Source organism: Ambystoma mexicanum, chromosome 6p (assembly GCF_040938575.1).
Source record: "Ambystoma mexicanum isolate Mex_15411 chromosome 6p, UKY_AmexF1_1, whole genome shotgun sequence".
Taxonomy (NCBI): Eukaryota; Metazoa; Chordata; class Amphibia; order Caudata; family Ambystomatidae; genus Ambystoma; species Ambystoma mexicanum.
In genome coordinates this window covers 1,309,741,811-1,309,764,552 of record NC_090935.1, presented here as the reverse complement: position 1 = coordinate 1,309,764,552, position 22,742 = coordinate 1,309,741,811, and the positions used below count along the sequence as shown (strand labels likewise).

General features: G+C 46.3%; 1 protein-coding gene across 2 annotated transcripts in view; it reads right to left on the bottom strand.

Annotated features, from left to right (window-relative positions):
• SAXO1 (stabilizer of axonemal microtubules 1) overlaps window positions 1-22,742 on the bottom strand; it is a 704,683-nt gene that overhangs the window by 358,384 nt on the left and 323,557 nt on the right. For both annotated transcript variants that reach the window (XM_069625971.1, XM_069625972.1), the window contains exon 3: window positions 2,961-3,163. In XM_069625971.1, coding sequence (XP_069482072.1) covers window positions 2,961-3,163 — 203 coding nt within the window. The remainder of the gene's footprint in view (window positions 1-2,960; window positions 3,164-22,742) is intronic.

The window sequence follows — 22,742 nt, the reverse complement described above, 5'->3', positions numbered from 1 at the left end:
GATCAATTAAAAGTTGCCGAGGATGGCACATAAAATAGGTTAAAAATCGAAAAAGTGTTAGAGGCCCACGTAAGGATGTGGAGAGGGCAAGCTTTCATTACGTAGCTTTCAATATCAGCTGGAGCAAAGATAGGGCGGGAAGAAGTGTCACACTAGATGTCCTTAGAACACATGCAATGAGATCCTCATACATGTCCAGTTCACATACTAGCTTTGCCCAATTTATGTCAAAGTTGGGCTCTACAACCTGGCACATTTTGAGTTTCTTATTTCATTTCTGAGTGTGCTTACTAAATAGTAGGCTTTTCATATATTCAACAACCCCACTGCTGCCTTATGACTTTCTATCGCCATCATAATCTTCTCAGTACCCTCGGTAGACTTAGTGCTACGATATTACAGGCTTGAAGAGCTAGATACATGATAATCAATAGAATCAATACCCAAATCAGCATCAGGTGATACATTGGGTAAGACTATGCTATGCAGATGACCTTCCTGCAAAGCTGATAAAAAGGATATTCAGCCCCAAATAACTTTTGGATCTAGAGTTCAATGAATGCTCCTCAGTGCAAGGAATTTTTGGATAATATTACTTCAGGCCCAGATAATGGGCCTCATTACAAGTATGGTGCTGAGGTAAAAAGTGGTGGTAATAGAACTAATGCTGCTTTATACCACACTACCATTCTACGAGTTTGAAGGTAAAGTTGAGGATATGCCTCTGGCACTTGACTGGGGGTATTTCCTACACTTTCCCTCCAAAACTGAATGAATTACCATGGGTGGAATTTCCATCCACACTAATTCCTTTAGAATCCCCATAGAATCCTATAGGACTTGAAGGATGGGGACTAAGATTGCCTTACCACCAATCGTACACTGGTGGATTTACTGCCGGACTGAGGGGCAGTAATGGTAATCTAGTTTTTAGCTAATTTCCCAGGAATGATCACCAAACTCGTAATGAGACACATTGATCTGTTAAAAACGGTTATTTCTCTTAGAAGAACTTACTGTAATATGTGAGTTCCGATGATGATTATGCTATGCCCATTCTTACATTTTTCAAGTCAGGGGGTTGTTGGAAAATCTGCAGCAATTTTCCTAGTTTAACACATAATAGGGACATACTTTTGTTGCCCAAATCTCTGTGGACGCCCACCTTCCCTTTTACTTTCTTCCTCTTTCACTCTTCACTTCCTTCTCCTGGTGTGTGCACTGTGGAGGTTATGTCACTCTGGGGTCACTGTGGGGTCTTATGACCCGTCCCAGTCAAAACAATGGATGGTCAAATTCCCATTTAATTCTGTGTGATTGGCAGCAGTGGCTGGTGAAATTTTAGTTGGAGGGGTGTAAATATTTCCCACAGATATGCTGGAACGACTGAGCGTAGTGTAGGAGCCTCAACCAACCTGACAGGTTCGAGGGGGTCTCCTCCTGAAAACATGTTTTGAATAATGATTTACAATGGAGCATTTTACAGCACATTTTAAGTGAAAAAAGTGTATAAAAAGCCAGTTTGCAATTGGTTTTCGATGAAAAAATCCAATAGATGCACATCTCCAACAGTGCATATGAGCATTTCCCCAACATATTTTCATGATGCCTTTGCCCACAATATATGGCAGTATAAAATCATTTTCACTTTGTTTGTGCCCATATATTTTCATGTTGGCTGCCCAATATATGCCAATATTCCCATATAAGAACATGCTTGTGTTTGGTTTGCCCATAATGGCAGTAATGATAATACAAGAATACATTTCCACACTGCTTCTGCCAGTATAAGCAGTATCCCCATGTAAGAACATACGCCAGATGACTTTGTCATTTAAAATGCCATCCCACAATGTGAAAACATGTCCAAACTGGCTGCACCAAACTGCCAGCTTGACCACGTGGTAACACATCATGCTTGCTTTATCATAGATGCCCAGTAAAAATAAAACAGTAGGTCACAGTATGAAATAGCTAGACTGGCCACACCATAATGCTAGTCTAGCCACGCAATAACACACCATGCTTGCAGTCTCACAGATGCCCAGCATAAAATGCCACATCACAGTAATAAATAGCTAGACTTCACCCACAATCAACAGCCCTGCCCGGCCCAAACATACAAGTGCACACCACACACATCAACACAACATTCACTTGCTCATTCACATAGTATTCACTCACACACCCAAACACTCAGCCATCCATATGTGTACCCAGCACCCACCCATGCATCACTCATTCATAATCCAGATTCTTACCTTCAGCCCCAGTCCTGACTCTGCTCCTTTCTGTGTGCTGGCTTCCCAGGTAAAACAAAAGCCCTCTCGCTCCTGCACCACACGAACAGGAACCAGGAAGCAAAGAGCTCTTCCTGGTTCCTGCACATGCAAGTAGGAGCTGAAGTGCTACCATACCATGGCCCAACACTGTCCGAATGTGTGGGAAGGCACAGAGCACCCTCACACACAATCAGAGGTGCAGTTCTCCAGCCTGTATCCCAAATGAGCCATGCAAGGCTGGGGAAGCAAAACGTCCCCTGCCCTGCATGGTCCATTGAACATGCTATCTGGGGAACAGAAACTGACAAAGGGAAACCACGTTTCCCTCTGACCACTAAAGTAAGCGCAGGAGCACTCCCTCGGCTGCAGAAAGCAGCCGGTGGAGTGCTTTGTGTTTACACTGGGCTGGCCCAGCTTCTCCATAATGGGGTAGGGTACTGGTAGGTTGGCGCCCCTTGCCCATTATGGACAAGACACAACTGGTGATTGCATTAATTCTCCTGCATTGTACGAGCAGACAAGGGCTGTATTGTGCAGCATGAAAATTAGTTTGCAAACATTCAATCAAACAAAAAGACTGCTGCTTCTGCACTCTATACAAGATTTCAGTTGTGGCTTTAAAGAAAGACAATTTGTGTGAGGCGTAAAACGAGCACACGGGCAATTCATCTTCTTTACCTGTATAGGTAGCCACTGTATCCATCTTGATATTGTTCGTTGGCCTGTGGTAAGCGGGTCGAAAGGAGGCTGTTTTCTGGACACAGTAAGGATTATATTCTTGCTTGTAGGTGGTGAGCATATCCATTGCCTCGTTGTTTGGCTTATACTTGTCTTGATGTCTGAACTTGGGGATCACCACTTTATGAGGAATGTAAGCTTCCCTGCAAAAAAGAAGAAATGCCTTTTTTTTTACTTGCATCTAATCACAAACGGGAGGATCGGTATATAACATGATGTAATGCAAGCCAAGTGGTCATTTTTAGCCCTCCCCCTGCTCCTTCTTCTGAAACCAGAAACCTTGGAGCCATCTTTGACTCCTTTCTCTCCTTCCTCCCTCACACTCGGGGCATTGCTAAGAAATCCCACTTTCAACTCTTCCTTCTCAAAGGAATTCTCCCTTTTCTCACTTTCCCCCAGAAGCTCAATGTCTCCCAAACCCTGGTTCTCTCAGCCACCTTCTTCCACACTGCAACCCCTTCAGATAATCCAGAATAGAGTAGCAAGACCTATCCTTGGCCTTAAGCCCAGGGACCGCATCTCTCATGCCCTAAAAGTCTCCACTGGCTCCCGGTTGCTGCACGGATCAAATTCAAATCCCTCTGAATCATTCACAAGGCTGTCTGGGGCCAGGGACCACACTATCTGCAACTCTCTCTTACAAAATACTCTCCTTCTAGATCTCTACGTTCCTCTGGCACCAACTCCCTGTGTGTAAAGTATTTTGCTAAACAGAAAGCAGGAAGTTGTTCGCTTTCCTTAACTGGATCCCTCCTATGGAATATCCTCCCCTCCCGCTGCGTCTTGAGAAGGACCTTCTTAAGACCTTCTTAAGTTACGAAGGCACCTCAAGACTTTACTCGTCTCCTGCTCCTTCCCTTCTCTCCTCCTCTGCTAATCTCAAAGTTGCTGTGATTGGTGTCTTGGACCCTTGTGCATCCTCAGGTTCCCTGACCATTCACTCCCCATCTCCCCAGCTTCTGTCTACCCTCAGCACTTGCCTCGGCACACCCTCCGCACTGCAGACTCGCACTTTTCCACCCAATGCGGCTCCTGGCCACATAGCACCTACCATACCTTGCACTTCATCTGTGGCTCACCCTCGAGCATGGACATCACAGCGCCCACCCCGCTGCCCTCTTCCTTGCTGCACTTACACGTTCTGAATACTCACAAGGCATAGTAGGTTCAGCCGCCCCTTCCCCCACTGTATTTCGTGTATATTTTAATTGTACTGCAATCCCATGTTCCCTCCCTGTTGCCCTGTGGGCACTTTGAAACAGAATATATTTGCTGTATAAGCGCATAACAAGCAAACAAACAAACACACTAACAAACTACCTGCCATTTTGGTCACCTCTTCAGGCTAGGTCCTATAAGAGACGGGGCAGAGGAAATTAATGGGAAGAGAGGGAGAGGCAAGATGCAAAACCTGAAGTGTTGTTAAGTGCAGGTCGTAATTACCCATCCTTTGTACATCTGTATGCTTCTGGGTGAGTTGTGGCTAAGGCACTTCTGGTATGTGTATGCAGAAGAGAGTGTACGGATACTTTTAGCACTTCGCGCTTAGCCACAAAATAGTTGCCTACTTCTCTAAACTCTCCAATAGAGTATCGCTAAAAATTGAAATTGAGTTATAAGCACAGTTACATTAGTGTTCAAATCTCAAAACATTTCTTGAAGTTTTTCATGTATTTTTAATATTAGCTTTTCCATTTGAACAGCCAAAACGTGTTTCGACTTCCGTCTTTCTCAGCACACTCACTCAAGCCATCGAACTCATTGCCCCTCTAGAAGAAAAAAAAGGGAAAAATCAATGCACTACAACTCTTGGTTCACTGAAGAACTATCTGACCTTCGCACCAAGAAACGCAAAGCTCTATCCAGATGGCAAGCAGCGCCTAACCAATCCTCGCTTATAGATTTTAAAGAGATCTCTTTGACCTACAAAAAAGCCATATTCCATGCTAAATCCGAATCCTACAACCAGAGAATCACTAATGCCAGCTCAGAATCAAGAGAAATATTCTCCATATTCAAAGAACTCACCACACCTGCCTCCAGCCCAGACAAAATCATCAAGGATGAAGCATGGTGCACAGGCATCCAGGCTGCCCTCCTCAAAAAAGTTAAAACACTCCAAGACAAAATAGCCTCCCAACGCAAAGCACTCAACACCCCCACCTGCTCGCCCACACCTCCCACCAATAACTCTCTCTCACAAACACCCCTTTTTGCTTTCAGAGAAGTCTCAGAGACGGAAGTCAAGGACCTCCTCAAAAAAATCAAACCTTCCACCTGCAAAGGGGATATTTGCCCACCCTCCTTAATCAAAGAGTGCTCAGAATCCCTCACCCCCATCATTACGGCTTTCATCAATGCTTCTTTCGCATCGGGAACTGTTCCACAATGCCTAAAAGAAGCCTGGGTTCACCCGCTCCTGAAAAAACCCTCTCTCGATCCTTCCTCCCCTCACAACTATCGCCCCATCACCACCGTCCCCTTTCTCCTCAGAATCCTAGACAAAGCCGCACACAATAAAATCCAACACTACCTAGAAACCAACACCATCCTAGGCAAAAGACAATCAGGTTTCCGCAAAGGCCATGGGACTGAAACTGCCCTTCTAGATTTAAAGAATCAAATTACCAAAATGATGGACACAGGCAAACCTGCTCTCCTCCTTCTGCTCGACCTCTCTGCAGCATTTGACCTAGTCGACCACAGCATTCTCACATCTCACCTCTTCAATGCTGCACACTTCTCTCACAAGGCAACCACTTGGATCACATCCTTCCTTGAAGGTAGGGCCATGAAAGTGTACTCTGACCAGGCCAGCGTCCCCCCCACCACTATAAATTGTGGAGTCCCACAAGGGTCCTGCACTGCACCGACCCTTTACAACCTATTCACCAAACCCCTCTTTGACTTACTGGACTCCCTCAACATAGCATACACAAACTACGCAGATGACACGCAAGTTCTCCTCCCCCTCTCCGGAGACTACGACCTAGACTCAGAAGCCCTCCTCAAAATCTACTTGACTATCGAAACCTGGATGGCTATCAATGGTCTCTGCCTAAACAGAGACAAAACCGAAATCATCATCCTAGCCCCCAACGAAACACTAACCAAACTCAGCCCCGATTATTCTCACATGATCATCGACAGTATTAGGATACCTGTCTCCTCTGCCGTCAAGACCTTAGGAGTCTACATTGACGCCACACTCTCAATGACAAGACAAACCAGTGCCATCGCCTCAGCTTCTGCTCTGACCACCAAACTCATTTACGCCAGAAAACCCTACCTCACCACGCCCAACTGCCTCTCCATAGCCAGAGCTACTATAGGAGCCAGATCGGACTACTGCAACGCCCTCCTGGCAGGCACATCGTCAAAAAAACCTAAGCAGGCTCCTAATAGTGCAAAACAATGCCCTCCGCGCTGCACTACACATCCCCAAAACTGACCATATTTCACAGGCCAGAAGACTCGTCCACTGGCTCCCAGTCAAGGAAAGAATCAACTTTAAAATCCTCACTCTCACACACAAGTGCATCATACACACAGCACCCCGTACCTATCTAAAACTATAACAAAGAGCTCTTCCCTCCATCCCAGAAGAACCCATCACGCCAACCAACTCCGAGTACCCACTGTAAAAAGAGCCAAAGCCGGCGGCATTGGCTTCCCACCTAAGCTCTGGAATGCCCTCCCCAACTCACTCAGGGCAGAACCATCTCTGTATTCCTTTTGCAAATCTCTCAAAACCACTCTATTAAACTAACTTCATCCTTCCTTCACCCACACTAGCTCGCATACGTCTGATACAAAATGTGTCTTGTAATGAAAATTGCTTTGTAACCATCTTCCTTCCACTGTAACCAGATTATGTATGTCTTCATGTAACAGCGCCACGATGCCCCCGGGCTGACGTGCGCTTTAAATAAATCCGAATAAATAAAATAAATAAATAATAATATTCTTGCATGGTCAAACCAGATATGATCACGTGAATATCACACATAATTCTGCAGTTTAATCGAGATCTCATCTCCTTCCCTTAATTGCTGGGATGTGTTTACTGCATCACAATGTTTGGGCCTCAATGCCGGTAGAAGTGGTATAATCAGGACCAATGTTAATTCATGTCTTGTTTAGTTATGGTGTCCTGTATGGAATCACCACGGCAGTCCATGTGCGTTTTGTTTGTTATGCAGAAGAGAGACCGAGGTTTAGGTATCCTGCATGCTATGTTACTGAGGAGCTCGGTCATGAGGGTGAGGATGGGTCCAGGTTGCTGTCGGGTTGTATGTGACAAGAAAGCGGCAGAGGTGTAGAGTTTGGATGGTGTTCATGTGTGAAATAGAGAGGGTTCTGGCAGGAGTACACCTGCAGCATGTCAGTGTCTACTCGTCTTCAGAGTATGGTGGAACGCAAATGTACTTCACGTGCTTTGATACTACTTTGCCTTATCAAGAAATGCTCTGTTTCCTAGTGAGGGTTTTAAAATTATTTGATTCGCAAAAAAAAGAAGGGCAGTTATCATAAACTCTGAAGTCTGGTTGAATTAGAGACAGGTATCTACGTTCCTGGTGACAAGGTTATGAAGTTGCTACTTCACAATTATCAGTAACTAGCAAAAAGTACACGTTCTCCGAACCGGATCTATGGACAGACATGATAACACTCATCAGTTGTTGAAAATCAATGATCCTGTAGATCGCTGTTCAGATTCACTTATCTTCCTCCTACCCTCACAGGCATAAACAGATCTCTATCCAGAGGCGTAGCCAGGAGTGTCTAAAAAGTGGGCATAGGCTAATGTAGTTGGGCCCATGGCAGTGACATTAACATCTGTAAATGCACACACAGAGCTGCTGAGATGGCATTTACAGATTTTGGGTGGGCCTTGACCGCTCAGGTCCTACTCTGTCTACGCCTCTGTCTATAGCTCCACTCGAGAACCCACCGTCCAAGCATTACAATGAACCTACTGCACCTCTGCCTATCTCTCAACCCTAAGCTGATCCAAGACCAGTCTATACGCCAACAATAAGAAACAGCTCCTCTCCGAATCACAAACTCAAGTGAGCCAGCCTCCAACTCCTACTGCTTTTGCTAAAAGGCACCACCCAACCAGGGTGGATTCGCACAGCATCACTGACAACTTTAAACAGAAATTCCAACACAGGAAAGTACAATCCGATCCCCAGCCTTGGAATGCTAAGCTCCAAATGAGACCCCTCTCAGTTATGACACAATAGATTGATTGATTTACAAGGAGATTAACTCAAGGCATCCCTAGCTCTCAATTAGAGCTTTAATCTTCCACATCACCTCCAACTCAACTCATCCTGCCGAGAACAGCAATAATAATTCACAACTCAATCTCAAAGTCCCACAGGGTATGACTAGCTCCATGTATTCTTCTTGCATGTTGGGTCAATGTTATAAGTAGACGGTTTGTCTCTACTACCCCCGGGGACCATGTGTCCTCAATTATCCATCTGCATCTTCTTTGCTGTCAGCCACTGAACAGTCAGATGAAATGAATGTTCAAGATACCACAAGAATTTGGTTGCAACATACTCCTCTATTCACTTAGGTGTCTGGTGCATACCAGTTACCCTGCCACTCTCTCCCACTTGCCTGATTTTTCTCTCATATTCCCATATCCAATAATTGTCCCTTCCCATAGATCTGCCTTCCAGCACCCTTCACCTGTGGTAATATTACTTGACTCGTGGTGCATCTATGGTACTCGTAGGGACACAAGGCTTGTCACCCACTGACCGGCAATATGATCTGAAATGGGTCTTAGACATGTCTGCCGGGTCTGCATATGTTTAATATATTTCCTGTCCTTTGATTCATGTGCAAGTTCAAAGGAATTGCTCATAAATTGACAACCTGGTTATTGGAAGAGTTCACTGGGATCGGAGTGCTTCTCCTGGGGTGAAGTCATGTGTGGTCTGCGACTTGATTCCACATAAGGTCTCTGCTTCTAGTGAGTACTCCTCAACACGACATCCCGTGCTGCGCCATAACAACATGCATGTGACGTTAAAAGAGATCTCACCAATATGCCCCATCATGAGCGATAGTCTTTGATCTTGAGGGCAGAGAATAGTTTATAAAATGATAATTGTGCACCAAAACTGGCATCTCCCTAAGTAGAGCACAACACTAGTCTTTTGATCTGAACCCCTTGCCTCCAACGTCAGAAGTCACAGTTCTGTGTCAATTGGTATTTACAGAATATTTTAATTCATGAAGTTGATGGACAGAGTCACCTCTGAATTTCATACTGTAGTACCTGTTTAGCATCCTTCATAGTCAATGCAGGGCTAACATTAAACCGAGAACTGCAGGGGTGTCATGATTGCAGAACAGTTATTTATAGCACTAACGTCTGCAAAAGTGGCATGGGTCGGCTGGTAAAGGGCTCAGGGCACAATTTATTGTGAGGGCCTTTATGCTGGGCTCTAGTGCCATTGCCAGGAGATTAACAGCTGATCCAACCCACTGCCACAGTTATTGCTATTAGCAGTCCGGGGCTAAGCCCAGGGTGGTAACAGCATTTTGCAATTTTTTTAAAAGTGGCTTGAGGTGTGCGTGCAGGTCACAGTTCAAACTGTCAAAGATATGAAAGATGGGTCTACCATGACCAGGAAATGTGAATCGTGATGCGTGGAGCCAAAATCCATGTGAACACAGTTACAGAGTTCTTCACTCCTTGCCATGTATTTGATCAAGAGCTCTCTGTGTCTCGGGGCAGTTGCCTGGTACCACACACATGCTTTTTGAATTCCTTCACTTTTTGTTCGAGGGCAGGGAACCAGACTTTCAGCTGTACATGACTCTTTGCTTCTCCTTGATGCTCATGATGGGCCTGTGCGATCACTTTCTCAACTAGTGCAGTGGGTACCACCATACATGAGCCCTTTAGGAGAAAGCTATCCGTGGTAAATATTAGCTCGTGCTTCACTTTCCAGAGCTGTTCCAAGGTCGCTCTCGCCTCCCGTGTCCTGTTTCCGAGATTCTCTAGGGCGGTTTTCCACTACCCGGACACCATGGCGCCTTTCAGGAGCTGGAAACAGCTGTCGCTTGCAGACTCTTCCTTTAACCCGTCGACTTCCATGGAGTTAGGTATTGTCCCGTCGGCAACCAACCTCACAAATTCCTCAGTCTCAGAGACATTGTCTCATCCACCATCGGTTGCCCCATTTGGATGCCTGGACAGGTAGTCGGCTGCATTGTTCACTCCCGGTCGGAACGTCAGGTTCACTCCATACTCTTGTAACGCCAACAGCCACTTTTCTATGCGTGGTGGGCGATTTGCAGAGCCACCCGTCATGATGGGAAATAACGGTTTATGATCAGTTACGACAGCTTCTCTCTCTCCATCTGAGAGTATCTCTGCTCACTCGGTGATAGGATGCGACTCCCATAAGCGACTGCCAGCGGATTTCCATCCTGGACTGCCTGTGTGAGCACAGATCCCAATCCAAAAGAACTGGCGTCTATGACAATTTTGATGCTTCTGCCAGGGTTGAAGAAGCCTAACGTGCAGTCGTCTGATAGGGAAGCTTTGATGTCTTCAAACGACCTCTGCTCTAGTGGTGTCCATTGTCAAGGTGCAGACTTTTTTGTGAGGTTTCTTAAAGATTCTGATAGGGTTGCCAGGTCTTTTATAAACCGGCCACATTAAGTAACCATGCCCAGGAAGCTTCTTACTTCAGAAATGGTCTCAGGTGCCTTAGCTTCATGGATGTCTCTTACTTTGGCTGGGTCCGCTGATATTCCACCTTCTTGGAATATGAACCCAAAAAACATGATCCTCTTCTTTAGAAACCCACACTTTTCACGGTGAAGAGTTAGCCCCAGTGATCAGATTCTTTCCAGTACTGCTGCCAGGCCTTCAGTTTCGGATCTCGCGAAGACAAGGATGACATTGTTTACATTTGGTGTCCCTTGTAGTCCAGTCCGGGCCCCTCAGAGAGTGTTCTGAAAGACCTGGGCTGCCGACAAAATCCTGAAATTGAGTGTTTTGTACAGGTATTGACTGATATGGGTTGTGAATGTCGTTATGTTCCTGGAATCTTGGTGTAGCACAAGCTGGTGATACCCAGCTCTTAGATCCAGCGAGGAAAAGAAAGTAGCGTCCTCCAGGTTAGCCACGATTTTGTCAATCGTTATATGGCGCTCTCTTTTGATGGCTTTGTTCGGGAGCCTCATGTCTAGACATATCCGCACACTGTCGGGTTGCTTTAGGTTTGTGTGCAACAACTATCAGGCACACCCACGGTGTGGGTCCTTCTACATGTTCAATGACATCGAGATCAATGAGGTTTTTAATTTCCTTCTCCACACATTCGCGTAGATGGAAAGATACACTCCTGTGTTTCAGTGCCATGGGTTGGACTCTTTTGTCTATGTGAAGGTGTTTGGGCTCTGCTGTCATGCACCCAATGCTTGTGAATAAATCCTTGAATCATTCGACTAGCGCTTTCATATCTTCCACAAAGACTCTGTGTGCAAATTGAATTAGCTTGAACGCCTCTGCCGGAGCGCACCCTAGCAGGGTTTGGTCACCCACTCTCGATACGAAAAATCATGCTTTGATAGTTTTGTCCTTATGCTGCGCTGGGTTCCCAAATGCTCCTTGCAGAGGTAATGGAGTCAGGCTTCCAAATGCAGTGGGGGATCACGCACTTTTCGGTAATGGGCTTCCGCCATTACGTTTACAGGTGCCCCGGTGTCTAGGAGTACGTGGATGGTGCTGTTCAGTATCGTCACGAAGCACTTCAGCTGATGTTTCCTCTTTCCACTGATGCTCAATACTGCTGATATGAAGAATATGTCTTCATCTTCCTCAACACCCATTAGCGGTTCTCTTGCACATCTTGTGGATGTAGCATTTGCACTTTGTGGTGCTTTGCATTTGCACTTCATGGTGCTTTGTCTCGCGCCAGTCCTCTGGGTCGTTCCTTTCCTCGGGGCACTATAGCTGACGTCGGTGTGATATGTACCCTTTCGCAGGACAGTCCTTGATGTGAGGGAGGTCATAGCCGCATTGCGGACATGGAGTGGGGGAGGCGTTATTTAGTTGTTTTCTCTGGCGCCAGTTGCCGCTGTCACCAGAGTTTCTTTCCGGGCGTTTTTCCACTGCACACTCTTCCTCCAGCTTGACAGACAGTGCAGACTCCATCATGGATGCCCTGATTTCAGCCAATTCGTGGGAACGCCCCATCTCTAGTATTCTGGGTAGCATGATTCCAGGCTCGCGCAGGATCTGTTGGCTCAGCTTGACTGAAAAACACCCAATAATTATTTGCAGTCTCACTTCCTCTTCATCAGTCCATGGGCAGGTGGGTGCGAGTTGTCGTAGGCGGCTAGGGTATGCATCTAGGCTCTCGTCACCTTTTTGCAGTGCGGTTCTCATTACGAACATCCCATAGTCAGTGTTGACCATCAGCGCGGAGTACTCCGCTAATGCTGCAACTGCATCTCCATATGATCCATCTGTTGGACGAAATGTCTTGAATATCTTGTGGACGGCGGGACCGGCTGAGTGGAACAGTGTGGAGGTTTTTGCTCTGTTATCGCGTTCACCGGTGGCGTCAAAGTACACTTCTAGGCGTTCGTGCCAGAGTTCCCAGTGTAGACTAAGATTGGCCGGGGTCACAGATTGGTGCCAAGGAGCCAGGCTGATGGGATGATCTGCCTCTAGGTGGTGGTGTTGGCGCACCTTCATCCTCCTCGGACATGAATGCTATGACTTCAATTGGAGTTGAATGGCTTCTCCATACACCCCCTACTGGTGGGCGCATAAGCCCTCCAGGGGAGCTGCAACCTTTTCACACCAGCCATGGTCATGGGGTGTGTCCACATGTGATATATCTGGGCGCATGGCACACAAGCACTTTCGTGAGAGAGCTGCACCGAATGCTGCACAATGTGGGGTGGATGGGGTGTTCCTACACCCAGCACTGAGGGAGTACAGGCCAGCGTGGGGCACTAATAGCAGGAAATCCGGTGTGCGAATTGGAAAGTTACAAAAATTGAGGCAGCGGTACCTCCAACAAGTGTGCAATAGCATGACCATGAGGCTTTCCCAGGGCTCTTACCGGTGGGATACCACTAGAAGAGTAGAAGAGGGATTCCCCCGGACTGCACGAGCATGAACATTCTGATGCCAGGTGCCCGCTTGATGTTTTGCAAATTGGAAGATCTGCGCTCGGGTCAGCCTTGTCACCATTGTTATGTTTCATGATAAACGAATGCAGCCGGGAGTAGTGCGCGGGTAGGCCACACTGCGCAAAACGCACAATGAAGGCACGGACACAGGTTCTGCCTTCATTGGTCCCCCGCTCATGAATGACTTACGGGGAGCGTGGGGCCGTATTTATTTGGGCCACGTCACTGCATGTCTTCACGCAACATCACAGGTTGCAGCCTTGATGGAATAAAGGCTTGTAACATGAGAATCAGCCAGCATTCCTCTGAACCTGATTGACTTGCACCTTCTCCCAAGATACAAATTAAGCAATAATCACCAGTTGCAGGGGTTTCACAAGCCGGTAACGGCCTGTGCAGGGCCCAATTTATAGGCCCAAGCTAATCGAGGGCCTTAATGCCGGGCACAGTGCTGTTACCGGGCAGTGAAACACCCCAACAGGTGATTATTGTGGTTAGTAGTCCCAGACAAAACTGGGGGGAGCAAACAGCAATTTAAAAAAAAAACCACAGGTCACACACTAAGCTCGCCGCCGACCGTGGAGAGTTGAGACAGTGACTGGATGCCAGGGAGATTGAAAACATGGCTCCGTTCTGAGCCCCTATTCTATTTCCCTGGCAGCTGCTTAAGTGGTGGCACTGGCTGCTGAGCGGAGCTGCACAACGGTAAGGAGGTGGAGGGGTGAAAGTCTCAGTGCTTGGGTTCAGGGACAGTGGGCACAGGACATGTGAACGCGAGGCAGATGGTAGGTGGCAGGAAGCGAGGGGTGGGCTGCTGCTCACAGGAGGACAGGTGCATCCAGCACTTAGGTTTCTCTGAATTATGCCTTTCAGGTGGTTCTGGAGCATCCTGATTGGCTGATGAACCTTCAGAGGGTGCTAAGAGACATTGTTCCTTATGCCCGGGTACCTGGGTTCCCTCCGCCTCGACGCACACCAGTAGTAATACGTCATGGTCTTTCACCCCTGCTGCAGACATTCATTATAAGATTAATGGGGAGACCCCTCTGGCCTTCTCTTGCAATATTTTCATTGGGAGGCTCTAGCCCTGGTGGAAGTATGGCTCTGCAACTTGCGGCTCCAGGAGTTTCTTCATGATGCATCAGGCAAGAAGGCATGTCTCTGCTGCTCATTACAGTTTCAGTTTGTGTCCTCCTCTGATGCAGCGTGCCCAATGCAGGCAGGGCACCCTGAGGAGGGCCACAAAGCACACAAGGCCAACAGCAATCAAATGGTGGCAAGAGTCCAGGGAGTGGGCCACCTCTCAATCTGGTTGCAGCTGCCACCCTGACCCTGCATCATGGAGTGGGCGGTGGCACCCTGCCCCCATAGTCACCCCATCCCCATCACCCGTCCTCCAACATGGAACTTTGGCATACGACTTAATACCCTTAACAAAAAGTTGCAACTGCATGGCATAAGCGGGTAGAGGCAAAACGTGTATTTAGAATATGAAAGGGGTATATTATAATGACTCATACTTTGACTGGAGTGCCTAGGATCTTTGTTATAAGTTAGGGGAGGTGTTGTTTGAGGGATTGTAGTTTTGTTAAAAGAAAGGTTTGAAGAGGGGTCTTTTTTCCCAACTTTTTAATTCTCAACACTGAGGTGAGGATTGGGAAGGGTCACTGGGAGGGATTTACATTCCATAATTCACTCCGATGATTAGTAGTGAAGGGCAGGTTAGAATGAGGGCTTGTTACAGTTGGGATCAGGGGTGGATGAGGGTATCTTGCCGGACGACAGAGGCGCAAAGGAGGGTGATGTACATAACATAAAGAAAGTGAGTGATAAAAAGGGCACTGATGGGATTCCATAATGGAGCAGTAGAGATAGGGGAGATGGGGTGGCGAGATGGGAAAATACATACAGCTAAGGGGTGGATGACATAATAGACGAAGGATGGTGAATAGACTCATTGAATGTAAAGGGGCCACATTCACCTTATAAAAGATCTCTTGCAGCCTGAATATTTAAGAAAACAAGATTAGACATTCTTTTTAAATGGGAATACCATTATCATGGGAGTGAAGAAAAAAAACATAAGAGGTGGGATGAATTTTCCTTCCTATTGGGTGTCACAAGATAATACAAAAGTGGGAGTTGGAAGCTTATTCAATAAACGACTACGAGTAGGGAGATGTGCAGTAAAAAGGCTAATGGAAGGTAGACTTCTAATACGAAGAGGACATTTGGCGGGATTAGGGGTTTCCTTGGCAGCCCTTACTAGTGCAAATCAGGAACAAGTAGAGTTCTTGTGCATGGCTTTAATGATCTTAATGAGTTGGGCCAAGGGTACCAATGAATGGGAGGAGATTTGAATTTAATACTAGCACCAACATTGGATAAACAGTCAGCAAGGGACAGTACAAAACATAAGCAAATCACCAACAGGAGCACATTCCCAGAAATGATGACAGATTGGGGCCTGCTAGATAAATGGAGGGAAACTCACCCAATAAGTGACCAATTCACCCTGCTCAAAAGCTATTCACAAGTAAACCACAGTGTATTCAGATGGGTAAACCGTGAGAGGATATCAGTGGATGTTTTGCCAATAATGTGGTCATTTCATGAAATGGTGTTGATGGCATTAAGCTTCCCTAATTCTAGAAGGCCTAGAGGGAAGGGGCAGTAATGACTTACTCCTCTGGAATCTCAGCTATAAAGAATGTCTACAGAATCAGACAGATGCATTCTTCAAGGTCAACGAAAATGGGGAAGTGTCAACGTGGGTGATATGGGGTCGCTGTTAAGGCTACTATTAGAGAGCTCATAATTAGTAAATAGTAAAGGGGCTCGGAGGAAAAGAGAGCGGCTGCTTACAGAACAAAAGCTCAAACACATACTATGTAGTGTGGCAGTTGCATACACACATGAGGAACTACAGTGATTAAAACAGATTGGGAGGGAATCGAAGGGATTACAGAAAGAAGTCATACACAAGACACTACAGTTTCTCAAACAAACGCTTTGTTTTTGTAATTTGTATTTGATTGGTCACCAACATTAGAAAAAACACATTTCAAAGACTGTTATACTCCAATACAGAGTAACCTTTTCAACAACTTCTTGTGTCCAGAATGATAATCTCTGTCTGAATCAACTGCAAATAATGAAACAAACATTTTATGACAAAGGGGACATGGCTGACACGATGTTTGCAAAGAGACTACAAAAACAAAGAGTTGCGTACCAACTGGCTGATGTTTACACCCCCACCTGGAAGAGATGCACTACCCCCAAAGGATATAAATGGGGCATTTGGTCAATTTTAAGAGGATATTTATAAGAAAGAACATACTATCAGGGGCTACCTGTTAAAACTGAGAATCCCAAAGCTAACATTACACACAATGGGAGATCTGCAAGTGCCTATTACAGAAAAAGAGGTAATACATGTCATTAGGGGGATGACATCAGGGAAAGCCCCAAGGCCAGATGGTTTCTCAGTGGGTTATTTGAATAACTTCAGAGATTACTAGCCTACAAAAAGTGTTTAATGCAGTAGCGGAAGCTTGTGGCATTACCCCTCGTTTCCTGAGGCATCTGCAGCAGTAATATACAAGGAAGGGAACGATGTAGGAAACTCCGCCTCCCATAGGCTGATCTCATTACTGAGCAAAGACACAAAAATCCTGATTCATTTATTGGGTAATAGACTTAGATCCCCCTTTACCAGGGCAGGTAGCAGAAATTCTGAAAGGGGAGGTCCGCTCTGAGGTTAGGAGGCAGAGAGTTCCATAATGTGGCTGCCTTTACCTGAAGGCTGTTGCCCCCTATCGAGGCGCGTTTGTAGTGGGGAACAACTAAGCAGTCTTTATAAGCTGTTATGGCGGGTCTTAAGGGAGCATGTCTGGAATCTGTTAATCAGGTAAGTTGGTGCAGCATTATTAAGAGACTTGTGGGTGAGTGATCCTGTTTTTAAGAGAATGTTATCTTTGGTGTAGAGCCAGATGTTCTGTTGGCTGAGTTTTGTCTTGTGTTCTCTTCTGGAAATACCCACAGCAGCTCTGAGAGCATTATTCTGGAGGGTTTGCAGTTTTGTGGTGGTGGCCTTGGAAGATCCCAGGTAAAGTGCATTGCAGTAATCAAGGCGAGACAATATGAGGGCTCTGGCAAGTGTCAGGCAGCTAAAGTCCGACAAGAAAGGTTTGGCTTTGTGGATTAATTTACACGTATAGGCCGTGGAAGATGCAAGGGAGCTCACTTGTTTTTTGAAGGAGAAGTTGGTATCCAAGGAGAATCCCAGTGTTTTGACCTCCTGACCGACTTTGATGTTGTTCCCGTCAATCATGAAGGAATTGTAGAGCGGGCCAAGTTTCTTTAGGCTGAAAGTGGTACCTAGGATGCTAAATTCTGTGTTTTATCATCATTCAGGCATAGTCCATGCTTGGCCATCCATGCCTGGATGATGATATACACCCTATTTAGCAAGGAAGGCCAAATCCTTTCCATAATCTCCAGAAAGCGGAAGGAGGATCTGGGTATCATCTGCGTAGTTAGTGTAGGTGATACTGAGATGATCCAAATCATCGAAAAGGGGCTTGGTAAATATGTTGTAAAGGGGGGGGAGACACAGGAGCCCTGAGGTACACCGCAGGTAATGGGTATGGGGTCAGCTGCTGCTGTAGGAGAGAATACCCTCATGGTTCTACCGTTAAGGAAGGATCTGATCCACGTGATGGCCTCGGGGGAGAAGTGATCTGAGGTGTGGAGGTGTGAGCATAGGACAGAATGATCGACCAAATCAAACGCTGCAGATAAGTCGAGGAGGAGGAGTAGGGCAGCCTGACCATAATCTCTAAATGTGTCGATCTGCGCTTTCAAGTCAATGAGTGCGGTTTCGGTCCTGTGTTGGGGACGGAACCCAGATCGTCTGGATCCTAGGAGGTTATGTTCCTCTAGGTGCTTCTGTATTTGTAAATAGGCAACTTTATCCAACATTTTTAGTAAGAAGGGAACAGTCATTATAAGTCGGTAGTTGGTGAGTATGGCTGGGTCGAGTGTGGGTTTTTTCAGTTATGGAAGTACCCAGGATTGTTTTAAGTTGATGGGGATGGAACCAGTGGTGAAGGAGGCATTAATCAATTTTGTGATGAAAGGGGAGAGCTCATGGGATGCGTCTTTAATGAGCTGTGCAGGGCACAGATCTCCTTGGCAGTTAGAGGGTTTCAAAGACAGGATCATTTTTTCAACTTCAAGTGTGTTGACTTTGGAGAACTGGAAACAGTTCAGATCTGTAGGCATGGGCTTGTCGGGAGTTTTAGTTTGGAGGGTGTCGTTCAGGGAGGCTCTTTTGCTGGAGATTTTGCTTTGAAGAGTCGCGATCTTATGCGCTAAGGCATTTTGAATTTCAGAGCACCAGTTTTTATCTTTAGTGCAGGTGTCAATGGGTACTATAGGGGTTTCTATTTCTTTAAGGATAGTGAAGAGTTCTTTCGTGTTAGATTTAGCTTCGGATATGCGGGAGTCGAAGGAGGCTCGTTTGGCTAGGTAGATTTCTTTTTTGTAAAGTGCAGCAAGTTTGGAAAGTTTAAGTTTGTTTGGGACTGAAGGGTTTTTTTTCTATATGGCCTTGCAGTTTCTTTTTTGCTGCCTTAGATTTTTAAGGAATGGTGTGTACCATTTGTTGAGGTGTGCTTTTGGTTTACTGGATCTAAGTTTTAGGGGGCGATACGGTCCAGCGAGGAGGCCAAAATCTTGTTATATTCTTCGACCCGGGACTCTGGGTCCAGGTTGTCAGAGAGTGAGTTAAGTGTGGGGAGAAGGTTAGGGATGAGTCTTTCTGCTGTTGTGGGGGAGGACTGGTCCAAGAGACCCCCCTCGCCTGCGTTTTCTCCCCAGGTGAGGGCTATGGCTCATTGGGCGTCCCCTCATGCCACCTGGGCCCAGGTGGTGGAGGGTTCACCCGCTGGAGACATTGCCCACGCGTATTGATTGCCCAACACATATTGACTGCCCACATGTATTAAAATTTAGCTAGGCCCAGAAACCATTTTATTTGGTAAAGATGGTGTGAGCTCAGCGCACTGTAGCGCGGCCCCCACCCTTGGAGAGTCTCAGTCATCCCTGTCGCCGCAGCACCCTGGCAGATCCGCTGCGAGCACGTTCCCACGAACAAGACGGACATGAGCTAGCGTAATACACTAACATTGTATCAGTTCACCTCCCGCAGTGTATCATCGCTCCCAGCATGACCCGGCCAGCAGGCCTGGGAAATGAAAAGAACAGTAAAACGGTCATCAGATGGCAGACAGTCTTTATATATTAATGTCAAGACCACTCGCAAAGTATGCTTTCTTCCACAAAACCCTTTATATTACAAAAGCCTGTAAAATGTATAAACATTAGAAAGCATGCTTCCATGATATAAGCGATGGCGAGCCCAACCATTGCAGTTGGGTGCTAATAACAAAGGAACGCACCAGGGATCTATTTGTTACGTGTATCACTGGGAAACTTACACTCTATGGGCTTGCGCCATAACTGAACTAATGCTGCTAGAGGACACGAGAAGATGAATGTAACCATACAGAGGGCTTATGTGAAGGATGCACGAGAAGGCGTTTGTCATGTGTGCATGCCTAGGCCCCACATGTGCCACCACCGTCACGAACAGTGGCGGGTTATTTTCTGTGTACTCCACCAATTCTAATTCTACCTCACTTACTGCAAATATATATGCATATAACTAAATACTGTAGTTGTTAAAACATAATGTATGAATAAGGTGCTCAGACTGGATATAATCGAAACGCATCCAGCAAAGTTTAAATGCATGTTTTGTATTGATTTGAATAAGTATCATAGAGTGTTCAAATGTTTGTGATGTCTTTACCTAAAATCGGCAACACACGAGGGAGATACCTTTGTGAAATACGGGCAAGGCCATTCCCCCTCCCACCCTGCGAAGACTGCCAAGGCATGAGAACAAAGACCGCGCCGCACTGCTTTACCTCCCCCAACCAGACTGGAGCGCATTCAAAGAGTTGTAATCCCCTCTGTAGCACCCAAGGCCGCGGCCCGCCACCTGCATTATTTACAGCTCAGCAGTAAACCCCTGCCTGAACACACGCGCCCCCTTGTAAACCCCACAACCTACCGGACCATCTCAGACTTATGGCCCTGTGCAATCAGGACACCCAACACTTTGACAACACACAGAGGAACATCCATAACAACTTCTAACAAGGCAGAAAGACCTGTACCGCCCGTCCCAGGCCCTGAAGCTTAGCCCCTCGACCTATGGCCCCGGTCAACAGGACACTGGTAACCATGCCCTGACGTATTACCTCCAGACCCCTCACAAGGTACATTCCTCCTGTGTTGCATTAACCTGTAGTATAACCTATTGGAAGATTTACTAAAGAGAATAATATTGAAATGACTGAATGACTGCGGTGTGCATGGCATAGGGCAACCAAGTCAGGAAAAGACATTCATCTCTGACACTGGCCACAACAACACTGTCCGGATGAACTCAGCCGACCTGCCAGGCCCAGCCCAACCCACGAGGCTGACCAGTGACGTCGTTCAGCCGAAGCCAACCACATCGCAGCAGCACCTATAGTTAGTCGTCGCCACCCAATCCCATTAAACTTGTGCCCCCTATAGTGTGTAGGTTCTTATGACGTTTTTTGTAAATATATACGCCTGTCTTTGCTATTGTCAGACAGAGCGCTCTCAGAGGTTGCAGAGTTCTTTGCATGCCCTATTCTGATTGATAAACTCCCATTTACGCTCACCCGCACTCTGTCTTGGCCTTATTCCCATCCTGGGAGAGTCCTTCATTGTCTCTCATTGCGGGGAGGATCGTGCTGTTTGGGGACGCTTGCCTTCAGTGGTGACCCCGAAAGCGTGATTATTATTATTATTTCCCGATCCAACATTACCGTCCCCTTTTGGCACGAGAATCTCCGGTCGAAAAGGGATACGCACGGTGAGCCGGCTCCGGGAGGCTGCCCGCCAACGGCGACCGGTACACTAAGAAGTGCGCACTCAATAGAGAGAGGGTACGGGATCCCGGTTGAAAAATCCCCTTTGAGTACCGCTCGCCGGAGCCGGGGCTGACTGTTGAGCTGACGGCGACACTGCCTTGACGGACCCAGTTTCGGAGACTATCGGTTCAAGACGGGCACGTGAGTACTGAGTGCGAGCGATTGTAAGGGGAGCGGGGAGAGAAGTGTAGGACAGGTAACGAAGAGGGGGTACGCAGATCTACTAAAGATCATCTTAAACTTTCTTTGCTTTTTCTTTGCATATGGCCATTAGGATTACGAGGTGAATAAGAGATAAAAAGTGACGGGAACCTAGCTCCGAAAGGGGGTGTAAGGCGGCGCCGCATAGTGCTATCTTGACTAGTACTGGGAATATATGAAGAAGTGGAATATGAAATAAAAGTGTTCAGCAAAAGGGGGCACTGAGAATATATTAGTGATCGCTATTACTTCTTTCTTTTCTTTTCTTTAGGGGTAGGGGGAGAATAAAAAGTGAGATTAACACAAACTTAGGGGAAAAAGTAAGAGAAAAAGAGTCCTACTGGAAGGGGGGAGAACAGGCTAACATATATATACATGCGCATCCATAGATTCAAATAAGACGGACAGGGACAGCCGGCTAGGGAGGAAAGGGAGGGCAGCTTGAATGGTGAATTGAGTGGTACCAAGAGGTGTGTGCACCTCGTATGTGTCAGAAGACAATTTGATGTTGCGAATGTGTAAAACGACTATAAATGTATAATAGTTAAATGGTCATGGTAAGTGTGACCGGATAAAAAATTTTTTTGAAGACAACGTTGATACAGTGAAGTGAGTGGGTACCTTTTGATTTCTGGGTTGAAATTGTCAAAATAAATGATGGGTTGCTCTTGTATGTGCCCCCCAAAGAGAACAGAGTAGAAACTGTGTACAGTCAGTTTTGTATTGTGCAGTCAAGGGGGGGAGAGCCCAAACGAGCCTAACATTGAATGTGAAGTAGAATATAAAAAACAATATTGATATTACATTTACATTGTAGTTGCAGACACACACACAGAGACACACAAGCACTAGGAGGGCACAGAGATGGGGGCTGAAACACCCTTATCACATATTTGTAAGAATCTCCCAGGGTACGCAGAACGGATTAAGAAATATCACGACCAATGGGTAACTGAGCTGAAAGGAGAGGGGTTACCCCAGATATGGCCAGAGGGAGGGTCATTTGATAAGAGTGTTCTGGATATGGTGACCACATGCATTTGTTTGAAGTACAAAGGAAAGCAGCTGCAAAATAGGAGAGAAATATTAGATCTTTGGAGGTTATTTGAAGAGATACCACCGCCCAAAACACCAGCATTAAATACTGATCTCCCATCCACCACAGACAATCCACTACTGATACAGAAAGATGTCAAAGAATTGCCAAGTGTAGCGCCACCAGTAGAGGTAATAAGTTTGTACCCGATATTAAACAAGCCTGTGCCCGCAGAAGGATACAGTGACCCCACATATGTGC